The sequence below is a fragment of the Petromyzon marinus genome, chromosome 43, assembly GCF_048934315.1.
Source record: "Petromyzon marinus isolate PM22_M1 ecotype Great Lakes invasive population chromosome 43, UKy_Petmar_22M1.pri1.0, whole genome shotgun sequence".
In the NCBI taxonomy this organism is placed as follows: domain Eukaryota; kingdom Metazoa; phylum Chordata; class Hyperoartia; order Petromyzontiformes; family Petromyzontidae; genus Petromyzon; species Petromyzon marinus.
In genome coordinates, this window is record NC_133709.1 from 4,612,017 (window position 1) to 4,634,940 (window position 22,924).

At 49.6% G+C, this 22,924-nt stretch overlaps 1 protein-coding gene across 1 annotated transcript; it reads right to left on the bottom strand.

Moving 5' to 3' along the window:
* Positions 1-1,966: 1,966 nt before the first annotated feature.
* On the bottom strand, positions 1,967-15,754 carry CCDC137 (coiled-coil domain containing 137). The gene is made up of 7 exons (XM_032970208.2): positions 15,351-15,754; positions 6,422-6,549; positions 4,672-4,829; positions 4,128-4,282; positions 3,907-3,989; positions 3,545-3,624; positions 1,967-3,267 (listed from the first exon to the last, which is right to left on the bottom strand). The coding sequence occupies exons 1-7, from the start codon at positions 15,416-15,418 to the stop codon at positions 3,037-3,039; spliced, it is 903 nt and encodes a 300-aa protein (XP_032826099.2). The 5' UTR covers positions 15,419-15,754; the 3' UTR covers positions 1,967-3,036.
* Between the last annotated feature and the right edge of the window lie 7,170 nt (positions 15,755-22,924).

A 22,924-nucleotide genomic window follows, 5' to 3' on the forward strand; every position in this document is an offset into this window, starting at 1 on the left:
GGTTTTATTATCGGCCTCTCGTGCACACTTCAATCTGCTCCTCGTCGTCGTCCGCCGCCGCGTCGTCTTCGTCGTCGCTCTCGCTGCTGGACTCGGTGTTGTCGTCGGGCGTCGAGTAGTCGTAGAACGCGTTGAGGTTCGACTTAATGAAGACGAGCTTCTCGACTGTGTCGGGCGTCAGGCCGTTCCTCAACTTGGAATGGGATAAATCCCATCGTCGAGAAGTTTCGCTCAGACGCAGCGGCGGCGGTCGACGTGGCCACGCTGAACAGTTTGATGGCTGATCTTCTGGAGCTGCGGGATAGTCGCCTCCGACGAGTGAGGAACTGACGACGAAAGTCTGGGCGAGGGCCGAACGCACCGCGTGGCTCACGCGCACGGCGGCTGAGCCCGGGCCCCGGCCCGAACGTCGCTAATGGGTGCGCGTGACTGAAATCCCGACTTAACTTTAATAAAACCGGATTTGGGGCAGGATCCAGGTGCTCCGGTTTTATATAAAAACCGATTAAAAACCCGAATGAATAAAACCGGGCCGTGCCAGCCTTGCTATTGCACTACCAGCACCACCCTCCCCCCCCATTGCACCACCATCGCCACCACCACCATCCTCCTCCCCACTACTGCACCACCACCAGTACCATCCTCCTCCCCACTGCTGCATCACCAGCACCACCCTCCTCCCCACTATTGCACCACCAGCACCACCACCACCACCACCGCCACCACTCTCCTCCTCTTCTTCCTACGCCACACACCCCCTGTACGTGTATATCAGATTTTAAAAAAATGAAATTATTTTTGCGTCAATAAAAAACCCAAGGCTGTCAAGAAGTAATTAGATAATGGTCTCAAGAAGGGAACTGCTGTAAAAAGAAAAACGAGAGAGCGAAAGGACAGCCCCCCCCCCCCGCCACCTCGGAGTGTGTAATTGGCAGGGTGTCGAACGCAGCGCGCAGTAATGGATGTTGTGATATTTGAGACGCGGCGAAGAGACGACCTCATCACCCGTGGTGGGAGGAGAGGGGGGATGGAAAAGGTGAATTTATGGGGGGTCCACGGTCAGTTGGCGCACGCCGTGCATGGAAGAGAGTGGCGGCGCAGCGGTTAAGACGCCACGTGCCGAGTTCGATTCCCGGCCGTGGCCGGCATCCGAAGCTGGTCCCCTTGCCCGACACAGCCCGACCCGGACTGGTGGCGGGGAGTTGGCACGTGGTCGACTCGACCCGAGATGAAGGAGCCATTTAAAACACCAGCGGCTGGGGAGACAAAGGCGGCCGGGCGCGGGGCTTCGTTCACACCCACCAGGCTTGCCGCGCCGCCGCACTGCAGCTCGTCGAGCGCTCGCTTCGCGGCGGTTCGCGCACCGCGCTACGAAACACCGGCGAGCCGAGTTCAGCTCCCGGGCAGGGTCACAGTCGGTCTCGCGGCTGTCACGCTTCACCGCGTTGACAGCGTCGCGCGCGACAGCCGAACCCGGCGACCCGGGCTTGATTTCGTGACAAGAACAAGGTCGATGACTGAACCCCCCCCCCCGCCCCCCCACCCCCCCCCAGGGTTAATGACTGCCGCTGAAAAGCTTTAGTTTTGAAAGCCCTTAAGGGAACTGATGAAGTTAACTAGGGACCTGGGAGATGAAACAGATTAAACGCGACTTATATGTTTTTTACGTTATTTTAATATTTCGTATTAGGCTATTTCGTAGTGCGGCGATTTCTTTTTGTTTATACTCAATGGTTGTTATATCTGGTCAAATAACGGTGAAATACAAATAGGAAAAATTCCCAACTTGAACTGCGAACACTGCCGCTTCATCCAGCAGTGGACTGCCGAAGGTTGTTTGTACGTACCAAAGCCGTGCATGTAACGAGTCTGCATGGAATAACTGGGGGGGTTCGCTCTAACGACACAGAAGGATTCTTCAATTTGCTACTTCTCAAGGCACCCACAAAGTACGCGTGAGATGGGGTGAGAGAAAAGGACTGCTTTATGGTTCGTCGCCAACGTCACGTTTAGACGAAGGGAGCGAACGAGAACGGACAAACGAGAGCGAAACAGGAACAAAATCATTGCATACGCACGGATCCGTAACGCTTCCACAACGCGCGCGTGTTCTCGGACGTACTTAATCATTTGTAATAACGATGCCCAAGCTGCACTAGGAGGCGATGTCGAGTGTGGTGTCTTCGCCTCGGCCGAAAAGGCGCTTATCCATTTAGCGCTGGTTTTTGTTCGCTACCCTTTGCTCAATGTGGTCGGTTTTCTCGAGTACAAGTTCCTAACAGCAACACAACTTTACACAACAATTTCACTTATGTTGGGTCATCTGTACAAAGGTTTTCGTGAACCCCACGTACGTATGTGGTGAACTTCTTTCGCACCGTACGTAGCCAAACGTGCTCATCGGAGAGGTGCGGGGGAAGGGCAAACAAACTAAAGACAAAAAGCAGTTTTAAAGAACTTAGTTTTCAATCGAGATTTAAAAGTGCAACGCTCATACAGAGCTGAGGCATTGCCGCTTAAAATTTCAGTTAAAAAAGGATGAAAAATAGAAACGACGCGAACGAGACTGCGAATCGTGACAATTCGTCAATTTGCCAGGCTCGTTAAGATTGTGGTTAACGCCATGAACCTGAACACAATGTTAAACACAGTGGGGTTTTTTTTTGTGCATTTATTGGTGACCAGGCTGAGGACTCTCCACCTCGCGACACACAGGAACCCAGTTGAACACCATGGACGGCTGAAACCCGGGTTCAAACCTGGGTTCAAACCTGTGACCCTCAACGGTGGCTCTGACCCCTGCGGCCGGGCCGTGCAGCTCCATCCCCAACTTAAAATCTCCCAACGACGAATCGCCCCAACGCGTTCAAATCCCGATCGTGGCGTTTCTAAACAGAAAATAAATAAACACCTTCCCACGGAGCATCGTAGGGGTGGGTGGGGTGGGTGGGGTGGGTGGGGTGGGTGGGGGTCATTCTCATGCTCCCGTCCGGCGACCCCCCCCCCCCCGACACGGCCACGAGAGGCCGTCAGAGGTCAGCACGCGCCACCGCGTGCCGTGGCCGCGGCCGCCTCCCTCTGCGCCTTCAGGTGGCGGTAAGCGCGCACCACTCGCTCCCGCTCCTCCTCCACGATGCGCTGGCGGGCCATGGAGGGCTTGGGTGCCGCTGTCCCGCCGCCGCCGCCGCCGCCGCCCGCGCCGCTCACCCCGCCGGGCCCCTCCGTGGGGACCATCAGTGACCGCAACAGCAGCTTCTTCTCGCCAGCCTGGAGAGGGTGGGGCGGGGGTCGAGGGTCGGCGCTCGTTAGGGAACGCGCCGCAGGGAAAGCCCTGGCGGCGTCGGTGACGACGCGCGCCGATGCGTCGACGGCCGAAGGTGGATTGGTTAACGCCCGCCACCGGGGCTCCGGCGGCACGGCGAGACCGCAGGGTCGCAGAAAATCAGGTGCGCGACAGTCGTCGGATGCGAAATAACGTTGCGTGCACGCGTGTCCGTGCGTGCACGCGTGTCCGTGCGTGTGCGACCGTCCGTGCGTGCGCTACCTTGCTCTGGGCCGGACACTTCCGTGGTTTGGCCGTGAGACTCGGAGGCTCCATGACGACCTCCCCGAACCGGACGGGATCTGCAAACAACGGCACGGCCGCCCAAGGCTCAAGACTCCCACTGCCGGGAACGGCGCGGCAATTACAGGGCGATCCGTGGACAGATACCCCCCCGCTGGGTTCTACACCACAGCGGCTCATGGCGCTGCGTGTGATTGATTTCGGGAGCTATCCGTGCCAACACGGTGTTGTTATTGACGAACGGCGGGAAACGTGTCGAAGCTTTGAAAATAAAATGTTGTTTTCCTTGTGATAATGTTGACGTGCTATTCGAGATGGGGTATCTACAAAATGATCGGCACCTGTGTACTTCGCCATCTCTTGCAGCTTCTCTTGCTTTTTTCGGCGCTTGTTGACGAACTTGCCGAGCTTCTTCTGGTTGTACCTGCGACGCCGACAACAGCGCGTGCGAGCATATATATATAACAAAGCGGACCTAACTCACGCACACACAAACGCGCACGGACGCACGCACGCCACGCCACGCCACGCCACGCGCCGTACGTGGGCTCGCAGTGCTGACCTGAGCTTGGCCTCTGACTTGACCGAGGTCTTGGCGCCCTTATCCCCTCCCCCTGAGCCCGACCCGCCGCCCCCCTCCACCACGCGTCCACGCTTGTCCATCTTCACGTTCACCTCCGGCTGACGGTCCGGCATGGCCCGGCACACGTCCCTCACCTGCGCGACGCACACGCCAAACGCACGCGGCGCTCGCCTACACAGCCATCACCACGCGCACACACACACGGCACTCGCCTCCATGACACACCACACGCCCCTCGCTTACACGGCACTCGCCTGCACGGCGCACCACACGGCAACAGCCTCGCATCCGCTCGACGCTCGCACCTACTGCTCGACACGAAACAAAGATCCCCGTGTAGCCTTGACAGACTGTTGGGGCAAGTGCTGCTAGCGAGCACCTATGAAGGCCGGCACGGCCCACGAGGGAGGACGGGTGGCCAGCCCCATGCCCGCGCATGCGCAGATGCCCAGCACAACCCTGCTGCCCACCAGCCCCCGTCCCCCCCAAGGCCCACCCACCCCACCCCACCCGCCTCCCCCACCTGCTCGGCGGCACAGTTCATGCGCCACACGAAGGTGCTCTCCGACTCTCCCCGGCGTCGGCGGAAGCGCGGCACGGCGGGCTCGCCCGTGACGGCCGTGCCCCGGGTCGGCTGCGCGCCAGCCTCCACGTGCGTCCCCACGAGGCCCACGCGGGCGTCTGCGCGCAACACGAGAAGGCGGCGTTGGCGACGACGGGCGGTCGGTGACCGCGCGGGAACGGCACGAACCGGAAGCGCGTGGGAGAGCTCCGCGGCACGACAGCGATCGCCCACTCCGCCGAGTGCCCAAAGAGGGCAGTCGGTGCTGTCCCGTGCGGTGCGGTGCAATGGGGATTCGTGAAGGAGGGCGGTTACACCGTTTTGGACGTAGCATTCAGGCGTTCGTGTGGGTAATTGCCAGGTATAATCACGAAGCGGGAAAGTGCACGGCGAGCGGGGAAATCGGTGCCCTCTATTGCGTGGTTCAGAGGTCACTTGAACCGATGTCAAGAGGTTAGGTCTGTGATATTAGCTTGCTTCCGTGGGCTCTGCGCGAGGTCCGAGTGGATGCGGCTCGGACTCGCGACAAAATCGGGATAAAATTGGGGGGGAGAAATTACCACGTGAAAAGGACAGACGTGGCACATCAGTGAGACCTTCAGCCACATCAGGGGGCAAGGCTGATCGGGTAACGCTGCCTTCTCTAATCACTCGGTAATAAAATAATTATTGCTGAGATTAAAGCTCCATGCCATCGAGCCACGGCGAGGAAATCACCGCCCGACCACGCAGTCCCGAACGACTGAAACCTCAGCCCATCCAACTACCACTCACTGCCAAGTATTCAGAACGTTAATCAAATTATGCCCCCCCGCCTCCCTCCGCCGCCCCCCATCTCGTTAGCGAGCCCTGCCACTCATCGTTAGAGAGGCCTTGCAAATGACTCGATTCGGTATTTTAAGGGAAAAAGTTCAGACGACTTTGGCAGTTGCACGATATCAGATGCTCTTTTAAAGATGTGAGTCATTGATAGACTAATTATGAGGAGACTTTTTTTCTACTTTAGTGCAATGGGCGGACCAATTATGAGTTCTGTCATTCGTAGATAAATACATTTTTAACCTTTACGGATAACGAAGAAATGCTCAGGAAACACCAAGTGGTTGTACGTACTTGAACCAATGGACTTATTTTCATCCACGCTGGGATGGCGATGATGCATTCATTTCCGTGTACACATCAAACCGTCGACTCTCCCCAAATAACAATGCCAAATTCATAAACGCTGAAGATAATTACCTTCACAATGACAGACCTTCTGTATCGTTAGTTTTTAGTCACACTTTGGACTGAGTTTCTCCTAACTAGCGGAAATGGCCACAACACCAAACTAAACCGTTCTGTGGCGAAGCTTAACAGCAAACCCAGCATGCCCTGAGTGTCAAGAAAACACAGGAACAGACTTAACGATCAACACATTTGTATCCACTTACATTGGCGACCGTTGGAATATTCTGTCCAAGTTTGAATGCAACCCCGTGGGGTCCAGCTGTGCTAGGGGTCGACACTTATCACAACAATTCCTATTCCTCCTCCGCTACGATGTGCCCGTAGTTTAGGACCAATGGGATTCACACCGAGTCTTCTCAACACTTCCATTTTGACGACCGAGTATCTACTGCCTGATCGCGGCAGCCCTGCCGAGAAAACCCAGCGGCCGGCGCAAGGGGGGAATGTTCAAGGCGGGGGGGGGGGGGGGGGGGGTTCTCACCTTGTCTGTTGCGGTTGTGTCGCTTGTCCTTCATGCGCCGCTGGTTCTCCATGATCTCCCGCAGCTTCGCGGGGATGCCCTGCTCGTCCGTGAAGCGCGGGGCCCGCGTCTTCTTCCCGCAACCGCCCCTGCGTCACCGCGGTCGGTCGCGCGGATTTACAGAACACGGGGAGGGGAGGAAAGATCACGCGTGTGCGTGGTTCAGGAGCGGGTTTTCAATGTACGCTTTTTGCTCAGAAACACGTGACGCACCAAGTCGATAACCATTGTTTTCAGGACGGTCCTGCTACAATTGGGATGTTTGGCAGATTAAATAAATAACTGTTTGAGTTCGCGTGGGAGGGCACTGGAGTACCCGGAGAAAACTCGCCATGCATGTGAGGAGACAATGCTCAAAATCTCCGCACAGATATACGGGCAGTCCCCGACTTAAGAATGGGTTGTATGTGTGTTGATCTTCTTTCGCACCGTACATAGCCAACCATGCTAATCGTTCCGGAGAGCCGTAAGTTTTGAACACAATAATGTACCGTATTTAAATGCAGTCAGTGTTACAAAGTGTGTTAAGGTTCAACAAAAAAATGGAAGCAATTGTTACACGTTGCACATTTGCACGTAGCACTGTAAATAGTTCCGCGGTTCAGTTGGCAAGTGCGAGTTCACGTTCGCAAGTCGGATGGTTAATTAAAAAAAAAGACATTAAGGAAGCTCTTTCATAAGTGTGGATGCGCGCAAGTCGTGCGTTTGTAAGTTGGGGGCTGCCTGCATTTAATAATTATCCACCGCTGTTGCCGATTGATGATAAAGCCGGCGTTATAACCACCCCCCTAATCATTGACATCGTTCAATTCAGTTCAGTTCAATTTATTTGGTATAGCCCTGTGAGCCAATCGGCTCTTGTATTGGGTGCAAACGCAAGAAACAAAAAACATGAACAAGAAAACATCTTAAAGTGACTATGTGACTGTGCAAACAGAAAATCCAGGAAAAAAACATCAAAATATTCCTATAAAAGCACCGTACACCGACGCTCTGTGCAAAAATCCCAGTGGGATGCAAGTTAAACAACAACCACAAGACAACTTAGATTAAGGCCATCAGTCTAACTCCATACTACAACAAACAAAAACATGGCCAAACCAAAAAACTTTTCGAAATCACCAAAATAAAGCCATATATGCAATGTAACAGTGGGACTGTGACCGAATTTTGAATTAATCAAGGGTAGCGTGGATTTGGGACATTCATCACCACCATCATCATAATCAGCGGCAGTAACATTGGAGATTCTTCACCGACGGACGCAGATGGGTCACTTATCCATAATCTTCATACACAATAACCTGAGATCATATTAGCAGCTTAAGTTGGGAGACATGTTGTCGCTTAATAATAATTCACAGTTTGTTAATTCACTGCCGGATAAAGGGCCTCCCCACGTCTTTCGGTCATGGGGAGTTGTTGTCCACCATATTTCACCACGCGGGTCCGTGCGGGTTGGGGAACGGGGTGGCCTAGACCCGTTTAGACATCATTAGCCACCCACGTTAGCCGTTTACTGGGAACCAGGTTCATGGCGCAGTGCGATAACGCCTGCATCATCGCTCCACCTGGCATTTTACTGTTGGCTCCGGATAAATGGAGGCAATTCCACATCACAGCTACCCCTCTATTTAGTTTAGTTAGTTTAGTTTTTAGTTTATTTATTTTGGTATAGCCCTGTGAGGCATTCGGCTTTTGAATCGGGTGCAACCACAACAAACAAAAAACACGAACAAAGAACGAAACATTTAGACTTCTCCACAATCTGTCTGTCGCCCGATGAAGCTGGTTGTAATTACTGGCAAAACGTCGTACTCAGATTGTAAATGTTGTGGCTTTGCTTTCCAACACACCGGTGTGCTATACTAGTGACGAACTGGCACGTTCTATTTACGTGACAAACATTACTAATTGGATGTGTCGGGTGGTGGCGGGTTTAACGACACATTTATATATTTACGCGATCTAACCCAAAAGAAACTGTATTATTAGGCCGTAAGGTGAAGACGTTTTACGTTTAATCCCGTTCCCATATATGGGGCACTAAATTATTTTCATTCTAATAAAAAGATCTATTGTTTTTGGGCGTTAAAATAAAAGTTCTCCATGTGTAATCCTGCAGTTTATTTTTTATTACTGTTTAAAGTCGGCAATAGTTCTTTCCTCGCGTAATCATATTTTGATCATCAGTGATGAGGCTTCGCGGAACAATCGTCACGTGCTTCCCGCTAGACCAATAAGGTGGCCGCTTTTTTGGGACGACAGGTAAACATTAGTCCAAGATGTCTGCGCCCTTGTTGTCAATATCGAGTAGTGAAGAAGAGGAAATTACGGCCAGACCTCCTTCAAAAGTCCGTAAAAAGTATTTTAAACAATGCTACATGCATCTCACGTCCATAAAGAAAGAAGAAACAAAGGATTTTACACGCACACGGTGGGATACATTCAGAAAAGGCGTCAAACGGTGGCTTTTTTTTCAAGGTGAGAATCAGAGAATAGCAGAAACATACAAACATTGTCTAGAAATCGAGTTTGACAATGTTCCCGAAGACGCTGGGTTTCACGCCACTTGCTACAGGCATTTCATTGACAAAAAGCGATTGGATGCGGCCGAGAAACGGGCCACACAGCGTCCTGAAGCTCAAGATCAAGGCCAGTCTGTGCCATCGGGTAGTAACGATAGTATCGCTACAGTTGATTGTCCGACAAAGAAACTTAGGTCCAGGACCAGCCTGCCAGTAGCTTGCGCTGGTCCTGTGCTTCCTGCCTTGTGCACAATTTGTAAGAAAACGGACAAGTACATTACTGTGGGAGGCAAACGCCAGAAGGACCATCTTTCACAGGCAGAAACGTCTTCAGCAGGTAGGTAAAAACAAAACACACACACAAACACACACACACGTTTGAACTTTTATTCCCTTATGCTGGGTACCATGGCTAACTTTCAATTACAATCACATAATTTATGTAATGTTTATTTTACAGTCAGAGACAGATTTGCATTGTTTTGCATACAGCTACAGCCAGAACACTCAATATTGTTGAACTCTTAACACAGTTTTTTATATTAGTTTAATTAGTTTTTCTTTATTTATTTACAGGCAAGTTGCTGAAAGCTGCTGAGATGAAGACACTAGCATTCTTGTGCATATTCGAGACAAAGACTGCGTGTCTCTGGAGGTGCGATACCACAAGTCCTGTTATAGACAGTACACCAGGTTCTTGACAAAGTCTAGTGCATCGGTTACTGTGACCTCAGAAGAACAGTGAGTTATTAATATTTTATATTATTAAATAATAATTAATAATTCCCTCGCATTTTCACATTTCAAAAGTAAAGCATTGACCATCTATATTGTCGATTTGTCTGTAAACACAGTCTTGACTGCACCAGTAATTCAAAATGAAAAAATGTTTAGTAAATTGTTAAGGTAGAAGAAACTAAAAATAATTTTCTTGCTGAAGAATAAAAAAAATCTCAAATCACTGTCAGGTTTCGATTTGCTACTACTTATACTACATTTAAAATTGAAGCCATTGTGCAATAGTTATGGCACATAAAGTAATACACATCTTTTCTGTTTTTTACGTGTTTTCTTTTCAGAAATGAGCCAACCTTCGATGCCAGCTACAATATCTTCTCGTGAGAGGATCATCCGCCATGGAATAATTGTGTAACCAAGAGGTGTTGACAATGACTCAGCTAAGAAGGATCTTTTTAAATCTGGTGAAAAAACACGAAGATCTTGATGCTTCAAACTACAGGTAATTTGAATACCACAAATGTCTTTGGAATCTTTGGAAAGAACGTTTATGCAACATTATTTTTCTAACAAAAATGGAATTCATAATAATCATAATCATATTCATATTTTATAACGTGTAGAATCTGTTAAGTGTATTTTAACTTAAAAACAAATTCAGTGTGCATATATCTTTATTTATACCATTGTGATCATTTCTAGATTTGAAGCTTTCCTGACTGCAAGAATCCATACTCTTTAGTTCTATTCGGTAAAGTCACGTAGGTATTTTTTTTTACCTACGTGACTTTACCGAATAGAACCAAAGAGCATTGTGATCATCTTTCACTCTATCTTTTTGATTCAGGCAGGATAAATTGAAGAGGAGGTTGGCCCGTGATTTCCCCCAGCTGGTGTTTCACTCTCCCAAGAAGCGCAACATAAGTGAGATGGTTTTTGTTGAGACATTGTCTGCAGATAAGCTGATAGACAGGCTACCCCTCATCCATCAGGTACAGAAACAACAGAGTCAACTGAGGTAACTAGCGAAAGTGACTTTGAAAACAGGGCTAGTGCAAAAGCTGGTCCACAAAGACCAAGTTCAATGGCCTCCATCAATACTGCAGTGGACACGAGGACACTTTACAGTGCGGCATTAATATTAAAGATGTTTCTGTGTGACTCTCCCGGTATGAAATGCCCGTGGCCACCCACATCAGATGACCTAAATGTGAGCGAGGCAAAATCTGTCGTTCCAATTGAACTGTAAAATCTGATTTCCTGGATTATTGGTGCAACTGAGGAACCAACACTGGCCCATTATGATGATTTGAACCTAAAAGTGATATCTATCTGTCAAGACATTGTGTATCTTGCATCTAAGGGTCGGAGGCAGACCCCTAAATCATTGCGTCTTGGTCTAACGGTTCGCCATTTAACTGGTTCATCACAAGTTGCGTCACTTCTAAATAGACTAGGACATTGTGCATCATGGGACACAGTTGTCAGTCTAGACACTAGCCTTGCCCAACTTCAACTAGTAGAGGGCAGAGACAAAATACCAAAGGGATTCTCAAATAAGGTTCCTACAGTACTTGTGTGGGACAATACTGACTTTGGGGAGGAGACACTGTCAGGTCGTGAAACTACCCACCACACAAATGGGATTATGCTGCAAAGTTCTGTAGTTGAACCTGTGTCAACAACAAACAGACAACCACTACAGAACGGAGTTTCCTCATTGAAAGTACCCCCTAGCATCCCTGTCGAAGAGTACCATCATTCTAAAAGACAAGGACCACAGCACTTGTTTCATCAGGAAAGTGTTCCATTACAGGCGGACACATACAAATTGAACACGGCGTCTGCTGTACAAACTGAACTGGCATATGTTTTTGTAAAGTCCATAGATGCTGAAAGATGCACAATACCAAGCTGGACAGGTTTCCATACATTACTTCAAGGTGATGGCACTCTGCAAAAGTCAGCACTGTATTATCTTCCAGTCATTGAGGCTTCACCGACAGAGATGTCAACAGTAAACACAATTCTGAAGCGAAGTGTCCAAATTGCTAATCAGCTAGAACTGGACCATATAGTGTTAGTTTTTGACCAAGCTATATATGCCAAAGTTCAGCAAATCCACTGGAAAGATGATGACTTTACTCAGCGTATAGTGATTAGACTAGGTGAATTTCACACCGGCATGTCCTACCTGAGCATTCTAGGGAAAATGTTTGGAGATGCAGGACTGCAAAACACTCATTGAGTCTGAAGTTGTTGCCCCAGGATCCATCAATGGAGTGATCAGTGGTCATCATTACAACCGCAGTATGAGGGCACACAAACTTCTGTATGAGAGTCTGCAACGCATCAGACTTCTCACCTTCTTAGATTCTCTGCCACCAGAACAGAGATATGAGTGTCTGGATGTCATCAATGAGATCAAATGTGCATTCCCGGACAGAACAATGGATGTTTTGTGTGCAAATGAGAAATTTGACAAAATGTGTTCGAAATATGAAGACTTTGTTAAAAGAGGAAGTGCAGAAAACCCAACGTTTGCCTTCTGGAGTTCATACATCGACATGGTACAGATACTCCTTCTATTTGTGAGAGCAACACGAGAATCGGATTGGCAGCTTCACCTGTCAACAGTGCGCTTGATGATGGCATGGTTTTTTGCGTACGATCGTGTACATTATGCTAGGTATTTACCTTCATACTGGCTGGAAATGGTCAATTTGCCCCTCACACATCTTTCTTGCCACAGTGAGCTCAGTGTTAAAGGCCAGTGGACTATCCAACGTCAAAGTGTCCATGGATTTGCCTCGATTGCTTGTGACCAGGCCATTGAGCAAACATGCAACAGAGATTCCAAGACAAAGGGTGCTTGGACAGGGTTAACACAGAATCGGGCTGCAGTATATCGCTGGATATTGTCGCAACATGAAAGGGCTGCCATAGCAAGACAATGTGAGGCAATGGCAGGTAAATCTCCCGATATAAGGAAACGAAAAGACCTTGACAGCACACGAATTCATGCTGATGAAAGGGCTGTGACCAGAATAATTTCCACCCTAGATTCCATGCTGAATCCTTTTGACTCACACCAAGATGGCATTGTGTGTCTTAGCTCTGGGACAGTAGCAGCTGAAGAAATCATGAGGGATTTGCTCGCAGCTCCGGAAAAGGGGGAAAATGCTGTCAAAGAGTTTATGGACCATAGACTGTTATCACCATCAGTTGACATATTTGCTCCCATCAAAACACAAAAACTGAAGACCTTCAGTGACCAAGCAAAGACAAAGAAGAAATCTGCAGCAGGCAAAGAAGTGATTCTACGTGCCGACAAGAAACTATTCTCCAGATTACTCGTCATTGGTCAAAGTAGAAAAATAGACCTGCGGGAAATTCTGTCTTACTCCTTGGGAACTGTGTCATATCCTTTAGCCAGTGCTGATGGTTCACTTGCTAAAACAAACAAATCAGCTCTTATGGATTTATTGGAAACCAAAGGTGGAGACTGTTTAGTTGACAAAGTTCCGACAGATGGAGCTATTCTCTTTGATGGCATGGCAGTCATTCAAGCCATTCGGTCAATACCAAGTACATTTGGAGAGCTTGCAGAGACCATACTGCAGTACATAGTCAAGCTTGCTCTGAAACACAACTGTACACGGATAGACTTTGTGACTGACCAGTATCCGAAAATGAGTATTAAAAACCTAGAACGGTCACGTAGAGCTGGTGGTGGTACACAACTGGTGAAAATTTATGGACGGGATCAGAAGACACCAACACAATAGAAAAAGTTTCTATCAGATGGAACAAACAAAGAAGCACTGGCAGAATTCCTCTATGTTGTGTGGCGATAGGCTGATCTTACCAATGTGGGCAAGGACTTAAGCGTGTACATAGCACATGGAGACCTGTGTCACTGCGTGACTGTAATGGAGGGTTTACAAACTCTCAGTGCTGTTGAAGATCTGACATGTGATCATGAGGAATGTGACACCAGGGTGTTTTTACATGCACAACATGCTACACAGGAACATCAAACTGTAGTCATCAAGAGCTCTGATACTGATGTGGCAGTGATTGCTTTAAGTCTGCAGCCAGATTTACCTTGTAGGTTGTATTTTTTCACGGGGGTTGGCAACAAAACAAGACTCATTGACTTAGCTAAGGTGTCGTCAGCTCTTGGCACAAAGTGTCTGTTTGGCACTTATTGGGATCCATACCTTCTCAGGTTGTGACTCTACAAGTGCCTTTTATGGCAAAGGCAAAAGAAAGACATTTTCTGTTGCTTGTGAGAAAGAGGACTATCTGACTGCGTTTACAAATCTGGGTAGCAGTTTTAACCTAGACCAGTCTACCTTTGAGCTACTTTGCACATATGTGTGCCACCTGTATGGCCAGTCATCTGCCGAAAATGTGAACGATGCAAGATACAAAGCATTCTGTATGGCATCGTCCATAAACTCTTTGTACCAACACTGCAAAAGGGCAAACTACCAAGCAGCCATAATGAGACATTCTCTGAAAGGTATAATGTGTGCCCCTTCACCCGTTGGCAATGGATGGCACCTCGAGGATGGTGAGTTAACAGTGACCTGGATGACTAGAAATCCTGCCCCTGAAAGTGTGTTGCAGGCAGTCCACTGCAGTTGCAAGCATAGCAAATGTGAGACTGGAAGATGTTCCTGTATGTCTGCAAGACTGTCTTGTACTGATTTATGTCGGTGCCAAAATTGTGCAATTGTTTCACAGGAAACAGAAGACCTACATGGAATGATGGCTCTGATAGTGATAGGGATGATACCGATGAGTAAATATGCGCTGTGTTATAATTTAAGGTGATTTTGAGCTGTAAAGAATCTGTTGTAGAATTGTAATTTTTTTGGCAGCATTCCAAAATAAGGGGACAGTGTAGCATTTCGAGTCATTTCAGCCAACTTGGGCCAAAGTATGCTTATATTTGTATCTTTCTGTGATTACACAGTACCTACTGAAAATTTTGATGTATAAAACATCACAGTTTTGCTAAATTTATGTTTATGATATTTTTTCTTAGTGCCAATCCGTAAAGTTGAAGCATATTTTCTACAAATGTGCCATATTTCATGGTCTACATTCACACTTGAGTATATAATGCACCAAAACCTGTCTCAAGTGTTTATGTACATGTATAAATGTCAGTTTGAGAGATATTTTGTGTTGCTAAAATGTATATAAATAAAGTTACAAACAAAACCAGCAGCATAAGATTTTCGTTTTTTCCAATTCACAATTATATACATTTATGGATCGTGACAAAAAACTGCAGGGTATTTTGCGGAGAACTTTTAACATAAAGTCGATAATGGTTTTGTCTATGAAAAAAATCATTTAAAAAGTAGTGCCCAGGTGTGGGAACGAAAATCATTTTATAGCCACTTTTTCCTAGTTCACCTTATGGCCTATATGGAGGAAATTACACATTCGTACGGCAGGGGCCAGTATGAAATAGAACTATTTAATATTGCACGGGGGAAGGGATCCTGGGACCGCTGCGGAACCAAAAGCTTTCCGAGGACCCCCCCCCCCTAAACTGGTATAAAAAAAATACCCCGGCTCTACGACCACCACGTCGCCCCACTCACTTGTTTATAATGTCCTTCTTGGGTCCGCTGTGGGACGTGTCGACGCTTCTGACCTTGTACCTCCCCATGCTTGCACCGCGCGAAGCAGGAGGAGAACGCTACGAAGGAGCGAACGTCAACGGCGGCTGAAATGAAGCGTGGATTTGGCCGCCACAAGGGGAGGGCGAGAGAACGCGCACAAGACCAAGGCCGACACAGGTCCGCCGAGATGCGGCGAGGGCCGGGTTCTTGTGCGGACGCGATCGTAGCAATCACTCTGCCGTGACGGACGGGAACGGCGTGGGGACGGAGGAAGTGAATAGGCCTTCATCCAGCAGTGGATAGATAAACCACCCCCGCCGCCGCTGCTGTTGCCGATGGTGAAGAACTGGCTTGGGCAGAGTAAATCAGCGGGCCATGCCGTCGATCGTGGGCGCCGCCATGCTGCGATGGCCACGTGACACGGAAACCGTTGAGGGGGCGGGGTGAGGGGCGGGGCGCAGCCATCTTGCTAGAGGAAGGGAGCAGCCTCGCAAAGGGACAGCCGCTTCCTCACCCACTGACGTTTGTTCAACAATTTACTTCTGATTCTGGTGTGAAGTACACTGTCCAAATCTTTAATTATCTTTCTAGCCTCACCTCCCACCCACCCCCCCCCCCCGAGGGTATTGCCCGAAACGTCGCCAATTGTATACACTTCATTTGAAGGCCACGGTGTTGTTATTGATGAACGTGCCGAGTTGTGTTGCTGTTGCTGTTGTTGCTGTGTTTGGTTACACCACTGCCAACGCAAGCAACAGCAGCGAGCCGTCACTAAATCGTTTGTCCCGTGAACGTTGCGCGTGCACAGCCCCCACGTAAGATGGCCGTCGAGTTCACGCACATCTTGAGAACAAAACAAAATCGAATCGCGAAACAATGACGTCACCCTGCTGCTGCTGCTCTATTTAAGACCGGGAGCAAGCGAGGGCTTTACCATTCTGGCGAATTGCCCGATGATGCTGGATGTAATTACCAGCGAAACGTCGTACTCAAACCGTAAATGTTGTGGATTCACTCTTCAACACACCCGTGGGCTAAAGTAGTGAACTATTTGTCTTTTTTGTCTCAACGTGACACTTTTTTGCCGATTGCCCGTGTCGGGTGGTGGAGGGTTACGACACATTTATAAATAACGCGATCTAACCCAAAAACCGTTATTGTGAATAACTTCTCCGACGGAATCAATCAACGCCCCGACAAGCGGGTGCAGAATCTAAACCCGTGAGGGTGGAATCGAATTGACGCACCCAATTACGTGGGAATCGAATCGTGATATTAAAATGGACTAATAATCGAATCGGAGGGGTTGGTTGTTGTGGCGAATTCGGCATGTGCCTAACCTCGCTCTTGACCCCTCTCTGCTTCGGAGTGGGGGGGGGGGGTCCTTGCCACGATCCCCGCCGGCCTCACGCATCTCCCCACCCCCCCCAACCACCACCACCACCACGGTGTTTCTCTGGCGAGGAGTAGGCGGACGGGCGGGCGGCTTCCACCCATGTCCGCCGCGGTGCTGCTGGTTGCTGCTGCGTGGACGCGGGGTCTCCGTCGGACGGCCGTGAGTGTGACGGTCGTGAGTGAGTGACGGCCGTGAGTGTGACGACCGTGAGTGTGACGGTCGTGAGTGTGACGGCCGTGAGTGTGACGGCCGTGAGTGAGTGACGACCGTGAGTGAGTGACGGTCGTGAGTGTGACGGTCGTGAGTGTGACGGTCGTGAGTGAGTGACGGCCGTGACTGTGACGGCCGTGACTGTGACGGTCGTGAGTGAGTGACGACGGTGAGTGAGTGACGGCCGTGAGTGAGTGACGCCCGTGAGTGAGTGACGGCCGTGAGTGAGTGACGACCGTGAGTGAGTGACGGCCGTGAGTGAGTGACGGCCGTGAGTGTGACGGCCGTGAGTGAGTGACGGCCGTGAGTGAGTGACGGCCGTGAGTGTGTGACGGCCGTGAGTGAGTGACGGCCGTGACTGTGACGGCCGTGAGTGAGTGACGACCGTGAGTGAGTGACGGCCGTGAGTGTGACGGCCGTGAGTGAGTGACGACCGTGAGTGAGTGACGGCCGTGAGTGTGACGACAGTGAGTGAGTGACGGCCGTGAGTGTGACGGCCGTGAGTGAGTGACGGCCGTGAGTGAGTGACGGCCGTGAGTGTGACGGCCGTGAGTGAGTGACGGCCGTGAGTGAGTGACGGCCGTGAGTGTGACGGCCGTGAGTGAGTGACGGCCGTGAGTGTGATGCCCGTGAGTGAGTGACGGCCGTGAGTGAGTGACGGCCGTGAGTGTGACGGCCGTGAGTGAGTGACGGCCGTGAGTGAGTGAGTGACGGCCGTGAGTGACGACCCGCGCGGGCGTTGCCCCCCGAGAGAAGTCGCCCGCCGAGTTTTCACCAAAGCAAAAGCGGTGTCGACTTGGGGGGGGGCCGTCCATAAATGACGTCACGCACCGAGAGGGGGGAGGGGGGTGAGAAATGTGACGTCACATCAAAATGCGAAACTTTAAATAAATATAGACAACGCGTTCTACTTATATTCTTAGCTCTTTCGGTAAAGTCACGTTGAAGGGAAACAATAAAATAATAAAAAAATATAAAACAATAAAAATTCTCACGACGTTTCGACCATAACACAAACGGTCGTCAATGGTCGAAACGTCGTGAGAATTTTTATTTTATATTTTATTATTTTATTGTTTCCCTTCAACGTGACTTTACCGAAAGAGCTAAGAATATTAATTACTGCAGTCACGAAAGCTTTAAATCAAAACGTTCTACTTAATTAAATATACTTTTTTTCATATATGTTTTCTCCTACAACATCAGAGTGCAGCCGCACATTAAATACGCACTACAATGACAATAGTTTAAAGCGATTTGAAGCATGTTTTATATATTTTTTTTTGGGGGGGGGAGGGGGGCAGAGCTTTGTGACGTCATATTTGAGGGGGTGTCTGACTTTTTGTGACGTCGTGTGACCAGAAATGGGGGGGGGTCAAAAATCGCGTGACGTCATTTATGGACGGCCCCTTAAGTGTTAACTTAAAACTGTCGTGACTGCAGGAATTCATCTCTCCTTTGGTCCTTGCGGTAAAGTCCACGTAGGTATAGAAACAAATTTAAAAAAACCCACGACGTTTCGATCGCGGCACAAGCGATCGGTCGTGATGGAAACGTCGTGGTTTTTATTTTACTTTTATTTTTTTTTCTATCTACGTGACTGTGCCGAAACAACCAAAGAATAAGCGGTCGACTGTCGTGATCAATATCATCCGAAGCACAGGTTTATTTTGTTGTTGTTGGAAGGGGGGGGGGGGTAGGTCACGTAAATATAAATGTGTCGTTAAACCCGCCACCACCCGACACAGCTCGTAAGGTTTGTGCCGCGTTCACAAATGTTTGTGGATTTGCCCTCCCAACAGAACCGGTGTGCTGTTACTGGTAACTAATCGACACGTTCTGTTTACGTGACGAGCCTCACTAATTGGCCGTGTCGGGTGGTGGCGGATTTAACGACACATTTACGCGATCTAACCCACCAAAAAAAAACCCCACATTGTGAAGGTCGTCACCATTATTGTTAGCCACGGTCTGTCCACTGCTGGATGAACTCAGTCCCTACACCTCTCCACCCACCGCTCCTAAAAAAAAGAACTATTCAGTCATCGCGACCCACCGCGACACTATTACCGCCGTATTTTCCCGCATACGCATATAACCCGCAAAAATAGCGTTTTGTGTAAAACAAATTTCAGATAGCCCGCACCTTCATATACCCCGCAGGGTCTTGTTTTGTTTGTAAAAAGTGGTATACCCCACGGGTTATATATGGGAAAATACGGTAGTCCTCTTTCGAAAGTCACTTTTTACCAATATGGTACACGCCGCACGTGCCTGATGATGGGCAATTCTCTTGTTCAACGATGCAAAAGAGGAAAGGTCAACGCGTCTGCCTCACACGTTGATGGACATACAGGCCGCCGATTAAAATGCAGACACGGACGCTTTTGTGACATCCATTCAATCCGTTTGGTGGATCCTTGCTGTTTAAATCTGTCGCTCAGAGATGGCTTCAAATCCGCTACCGGCTTGATGCTCGGACTCGTAGCAATGCTGCCAAACCCGATCTTGTCATCAGATCTCGTCGAGTCTTGCTGTTATAACCGTCGACGTTTCACACGTATAGGCTTTGCGGGACCAGTACGATCCATAATTAAATTTTGGGGGTCGGATCGCGTGAGTTAAAATGAGCATCGTGGCACCCTTCACCACCCGACACAGCCATTTGAATCAGGTTTGTCACGTGTTGAGCGAACCTTGCCCATTATCACTGCTTCGGCAGCATCACCAGTAACGTTGGAGAGCAATCCGCAACATCTGACAGCATCATCAGGCAGTTGCCAGATTTGTGGTAACTGCCTGACGATGCTGGTTGTAAGTACCAGCAAAAACGTCGTGTCAAATTGTTGAACGTTGTCCAGTGCCCTCCGTCACACTGGTGTGCTGAAGCCATGGCATATAAATACATTGTATTCTACGTCTGTGATCACCAGCCCACACCGACGTTAAAATATCAGCCATCGCCGGGAATCAAACCCACGTCGTTGGGAAATCAAAATAATAGGAGGCATTTTGTTTCGAATTCAGTACAAAACTCAGTATTTCAAGAGCGTGCGAATTCACGCACACATTACGTCACGAAGCAGTCCGTAAAGAGCCCCATGGGGCTCCGGAGCCGCTGGTTGCCGGCTCCCGTGCTAACCACTGCGCCACTGCTTTGCACAGCATGTGGGACACGCGCGTGCGCACACACACGAGAGCTCGATCCCGGTTTAAATCGGTGCTCTCCACACCACTTGGCACGTGTTTACTGACCGTGGCACGCGTGCGGGGAATGGCGGACGTGGTGGATGCGTGGGGTGGAGGGCCTGGGGTTTGGCAAACCCCGCTGAATGCGTAAACCCAACGAAACGTGAGACGATTGATCGACTTGCATCCCTGCGGTCACGAAACGTGCATCGAGAGCAAACGTACAAATCGATTATTTTTTATTCGGATGTTTTATGTGATTGGTTCATGGAAACCTTGATGGTATCACCTGTGGCGTTACTATTGCACCCCTAATGAAGTCTTGCTGTGTGTGCGGTGTACGTGTGTGTGTGTGTGTACAAGGTGACCTGGCGGACGGGTGAGCTAGTGAGCTGCCGGCGAAGTGTCGGTGGACCTGCGGCAGGGTCTTCCGGGTCAAAACCACGATCTGGATCAGATTCCGAGTCTTGCTCAGAATTTGCTTCCGATCCTGCGCCAGGCTCTAGTTCAGGACCAGAGCCATGGTCGGGATCTGGTGCTCAACCGGAGCCAGATCCAGAATTTCTTTCGGGTCCAGGATCAGTGTCTGAATCAGGATGTGACTCCGGATGTGGTTCCGGATCGGGACCTCGCTCAAGGTCAGGATCTGGGTACGACTTCGGGCCGGGTCCCGCGTCCCACACACTCCGGGCATCGCCGCCGTCACAGCCTCCGCCGACGCTTTCGCCGCCCATCCCCGAGCCGCCCGTGGGGTTGTGTTGCATGAGCGGCTGCCCCAACTGCGTCTGGCTGAGTTACGCCGAGGAGCTGCTGTCGCGCTACGGCGATGGTGACGGCGCGCAGGCGGCGCTGGACGCCGTGAGCACCCACGTCAGCGACCCCTCGCTCCGCGCTTTCCTTGATATGGAGCTGCGCACCCTGCTAGGGCGACGATGATTGCCAGAGAGGGGGGTAGACGCTGCCCCTCCTCCAGACAGTCGGGGCCCCATCTCTGTCAAAAACGGTGGAACAATGGCTAAAAAAATCGTGGCGCTGCTTTGGTTCAACATAGCGCTGCAGGCGAGATGACACTCCTTTTGGCTTGTTAGAGGTGGGCTAATTGCAGACGAGTTGACACTCATTGTTTTGCTAAGGTTAGGGGTAGAGCTACAGGCAAGATGACACTCCTATTGGCTCGGGTTAGGGGTTGGGCTACAGGCATGCTGACACTCCTATTGGCTTGTTAAAGGTGGGCTCCAGACAAGGTGATATTCTTTTGCTAGGGTTAGGGGTAGAGATCCAGGCAAGATGAAACTCCTATTGGCTAGGGTTAGGGCTGCAAGCAAGGTGACGCTCATATTGGCTTGCTAGGGTTAGGGGTAAGATTACACTACTATTGGCGTGGCCCTCATCCAGCAGTGGATTGATAAAGGCGTTGTGCATTTGCCCATCCTGAGCTGTGGAATTTCCTTTATATGAAGGGAACACAGGCAGTCTGCATGGGATTGGCCCATTGAGATGAATTGTGAATAATCCGCATGAGATTTGACCTATGATAAATCAAATTGATGGGAATAAATTGCTTAATTTGCCGTGGCGTGAGTATTATGAAGCGAATGTGTAAAAAAATGTACGAGACTTGAGGTTTTGTGTTGCTGTAATACCACGCATTAATGAACGCCACTCTTTGCATTTGCTGCGCAGAATTGCTGTGACAGCTCGCACACCGTGACACAGCCCAGGTGCGTGGGCTGCGTGGAGAATCAGAACTAATAAGGGGCCCAGCTAATGAACGTGTTGATCGTAAATTACAGAACAAATCTGCACACACGCGGGCGTGTGGCTGGTCCGTACGCAAGGCTGGGGTGAGCAACTCTTTAAGAGGGCGGTGATGTGGCTGAGCCGTGGCGCATTTGCCGCTTGTTGCACAGGTTCACGGTTCGACACCAGCGGCTGCCCTGGTTAATATTCACGGGTGTGTTAACTGTCTGCGTCGCAGCTAACATTAAAGATCCCCGCGATCTTATTCTCAAATTACTTAATTTGGTAAAGCCACCTAGCAACATAACCCTCGACCGTGAAACGACCGCAGACTACGTTAAACATAGTGCTTTTAAGCGCTATAAGATGGCCGAGAATATTGGACCGCAGCCCTATGCTGTGTTGGTTCGTGGTGCTTTTACCATACTGCACTAAACTGGTCAGCGGCAGGTTGGTGATGGTGTCTGAAGCCAGTTACCCAGAAAAATGCTAAACAAGAGTTATAATTAAGGCCTGTGGCCAAATGTGTAAAACAACTTCCAACGAAATTTCCCTTGTGTTTCTTATCAAAAGAAATGTAAATTGAGTGAAATTTCCACTCAAGATATTTCATGGAAACCGACCGCGGACCTACCATCCTGCCCCCCTAACCCTGACACTTGGACGATGTGAATAAATATCCCACTTTATTTTCATGGCACGGGGCGCTCCCCTTGAGGGAATCGTGGAGAAATACTATTTATTCATGTGGATGTGCACCGGTGTACATGCTGTGCATTTTAATTAAATCAAAATCGTACACTGCGCTCGGACTACGCTTACATTGTCTAGCATCGTTCTGCAAACGACATCATGAGGGCGTCGAGATGGACCGCTCGGCGAACCACGCTCGTATCTCTCTACGACACCGGGTGAACCGAGGTTTCAACGTTAACATTTATGTTTTCCCTCTCGCGCGCCAGCCACCCCGTGGTTGCTTCCAGCGTTGAATTTGTTGGGAGGCGGAGATGCCTTGACG

What these genes read in the sequence shown, in the direction of transcription:
- CCDC137 (XM_032970208.2), bottom strand. Translation starts at nt 15,418, where the DNA reads ATGGGGAGGTACAAGGTCAGAAGCGTCGACACGTCCCACAGCGGACCC. An exon ending in ACACAACCGCAACAGACAAG is followed by an intron (nt 4,830 to 6,421) that starts GTGAGAACCCCC and finishes TGTTGCGCGCAG; the next exon opens with ACGCCCGCGTGGGCCTCGTG. An exon ending in AGTGTCCGGCCCAGAGCAAG is followed by an intron (nt 3,268 to 3,544) that starts GTAGCGCACGCA and finishes CACCCTCTCCAG; the next exon opens with GCTGGCGAGAAGAAGCTGCT.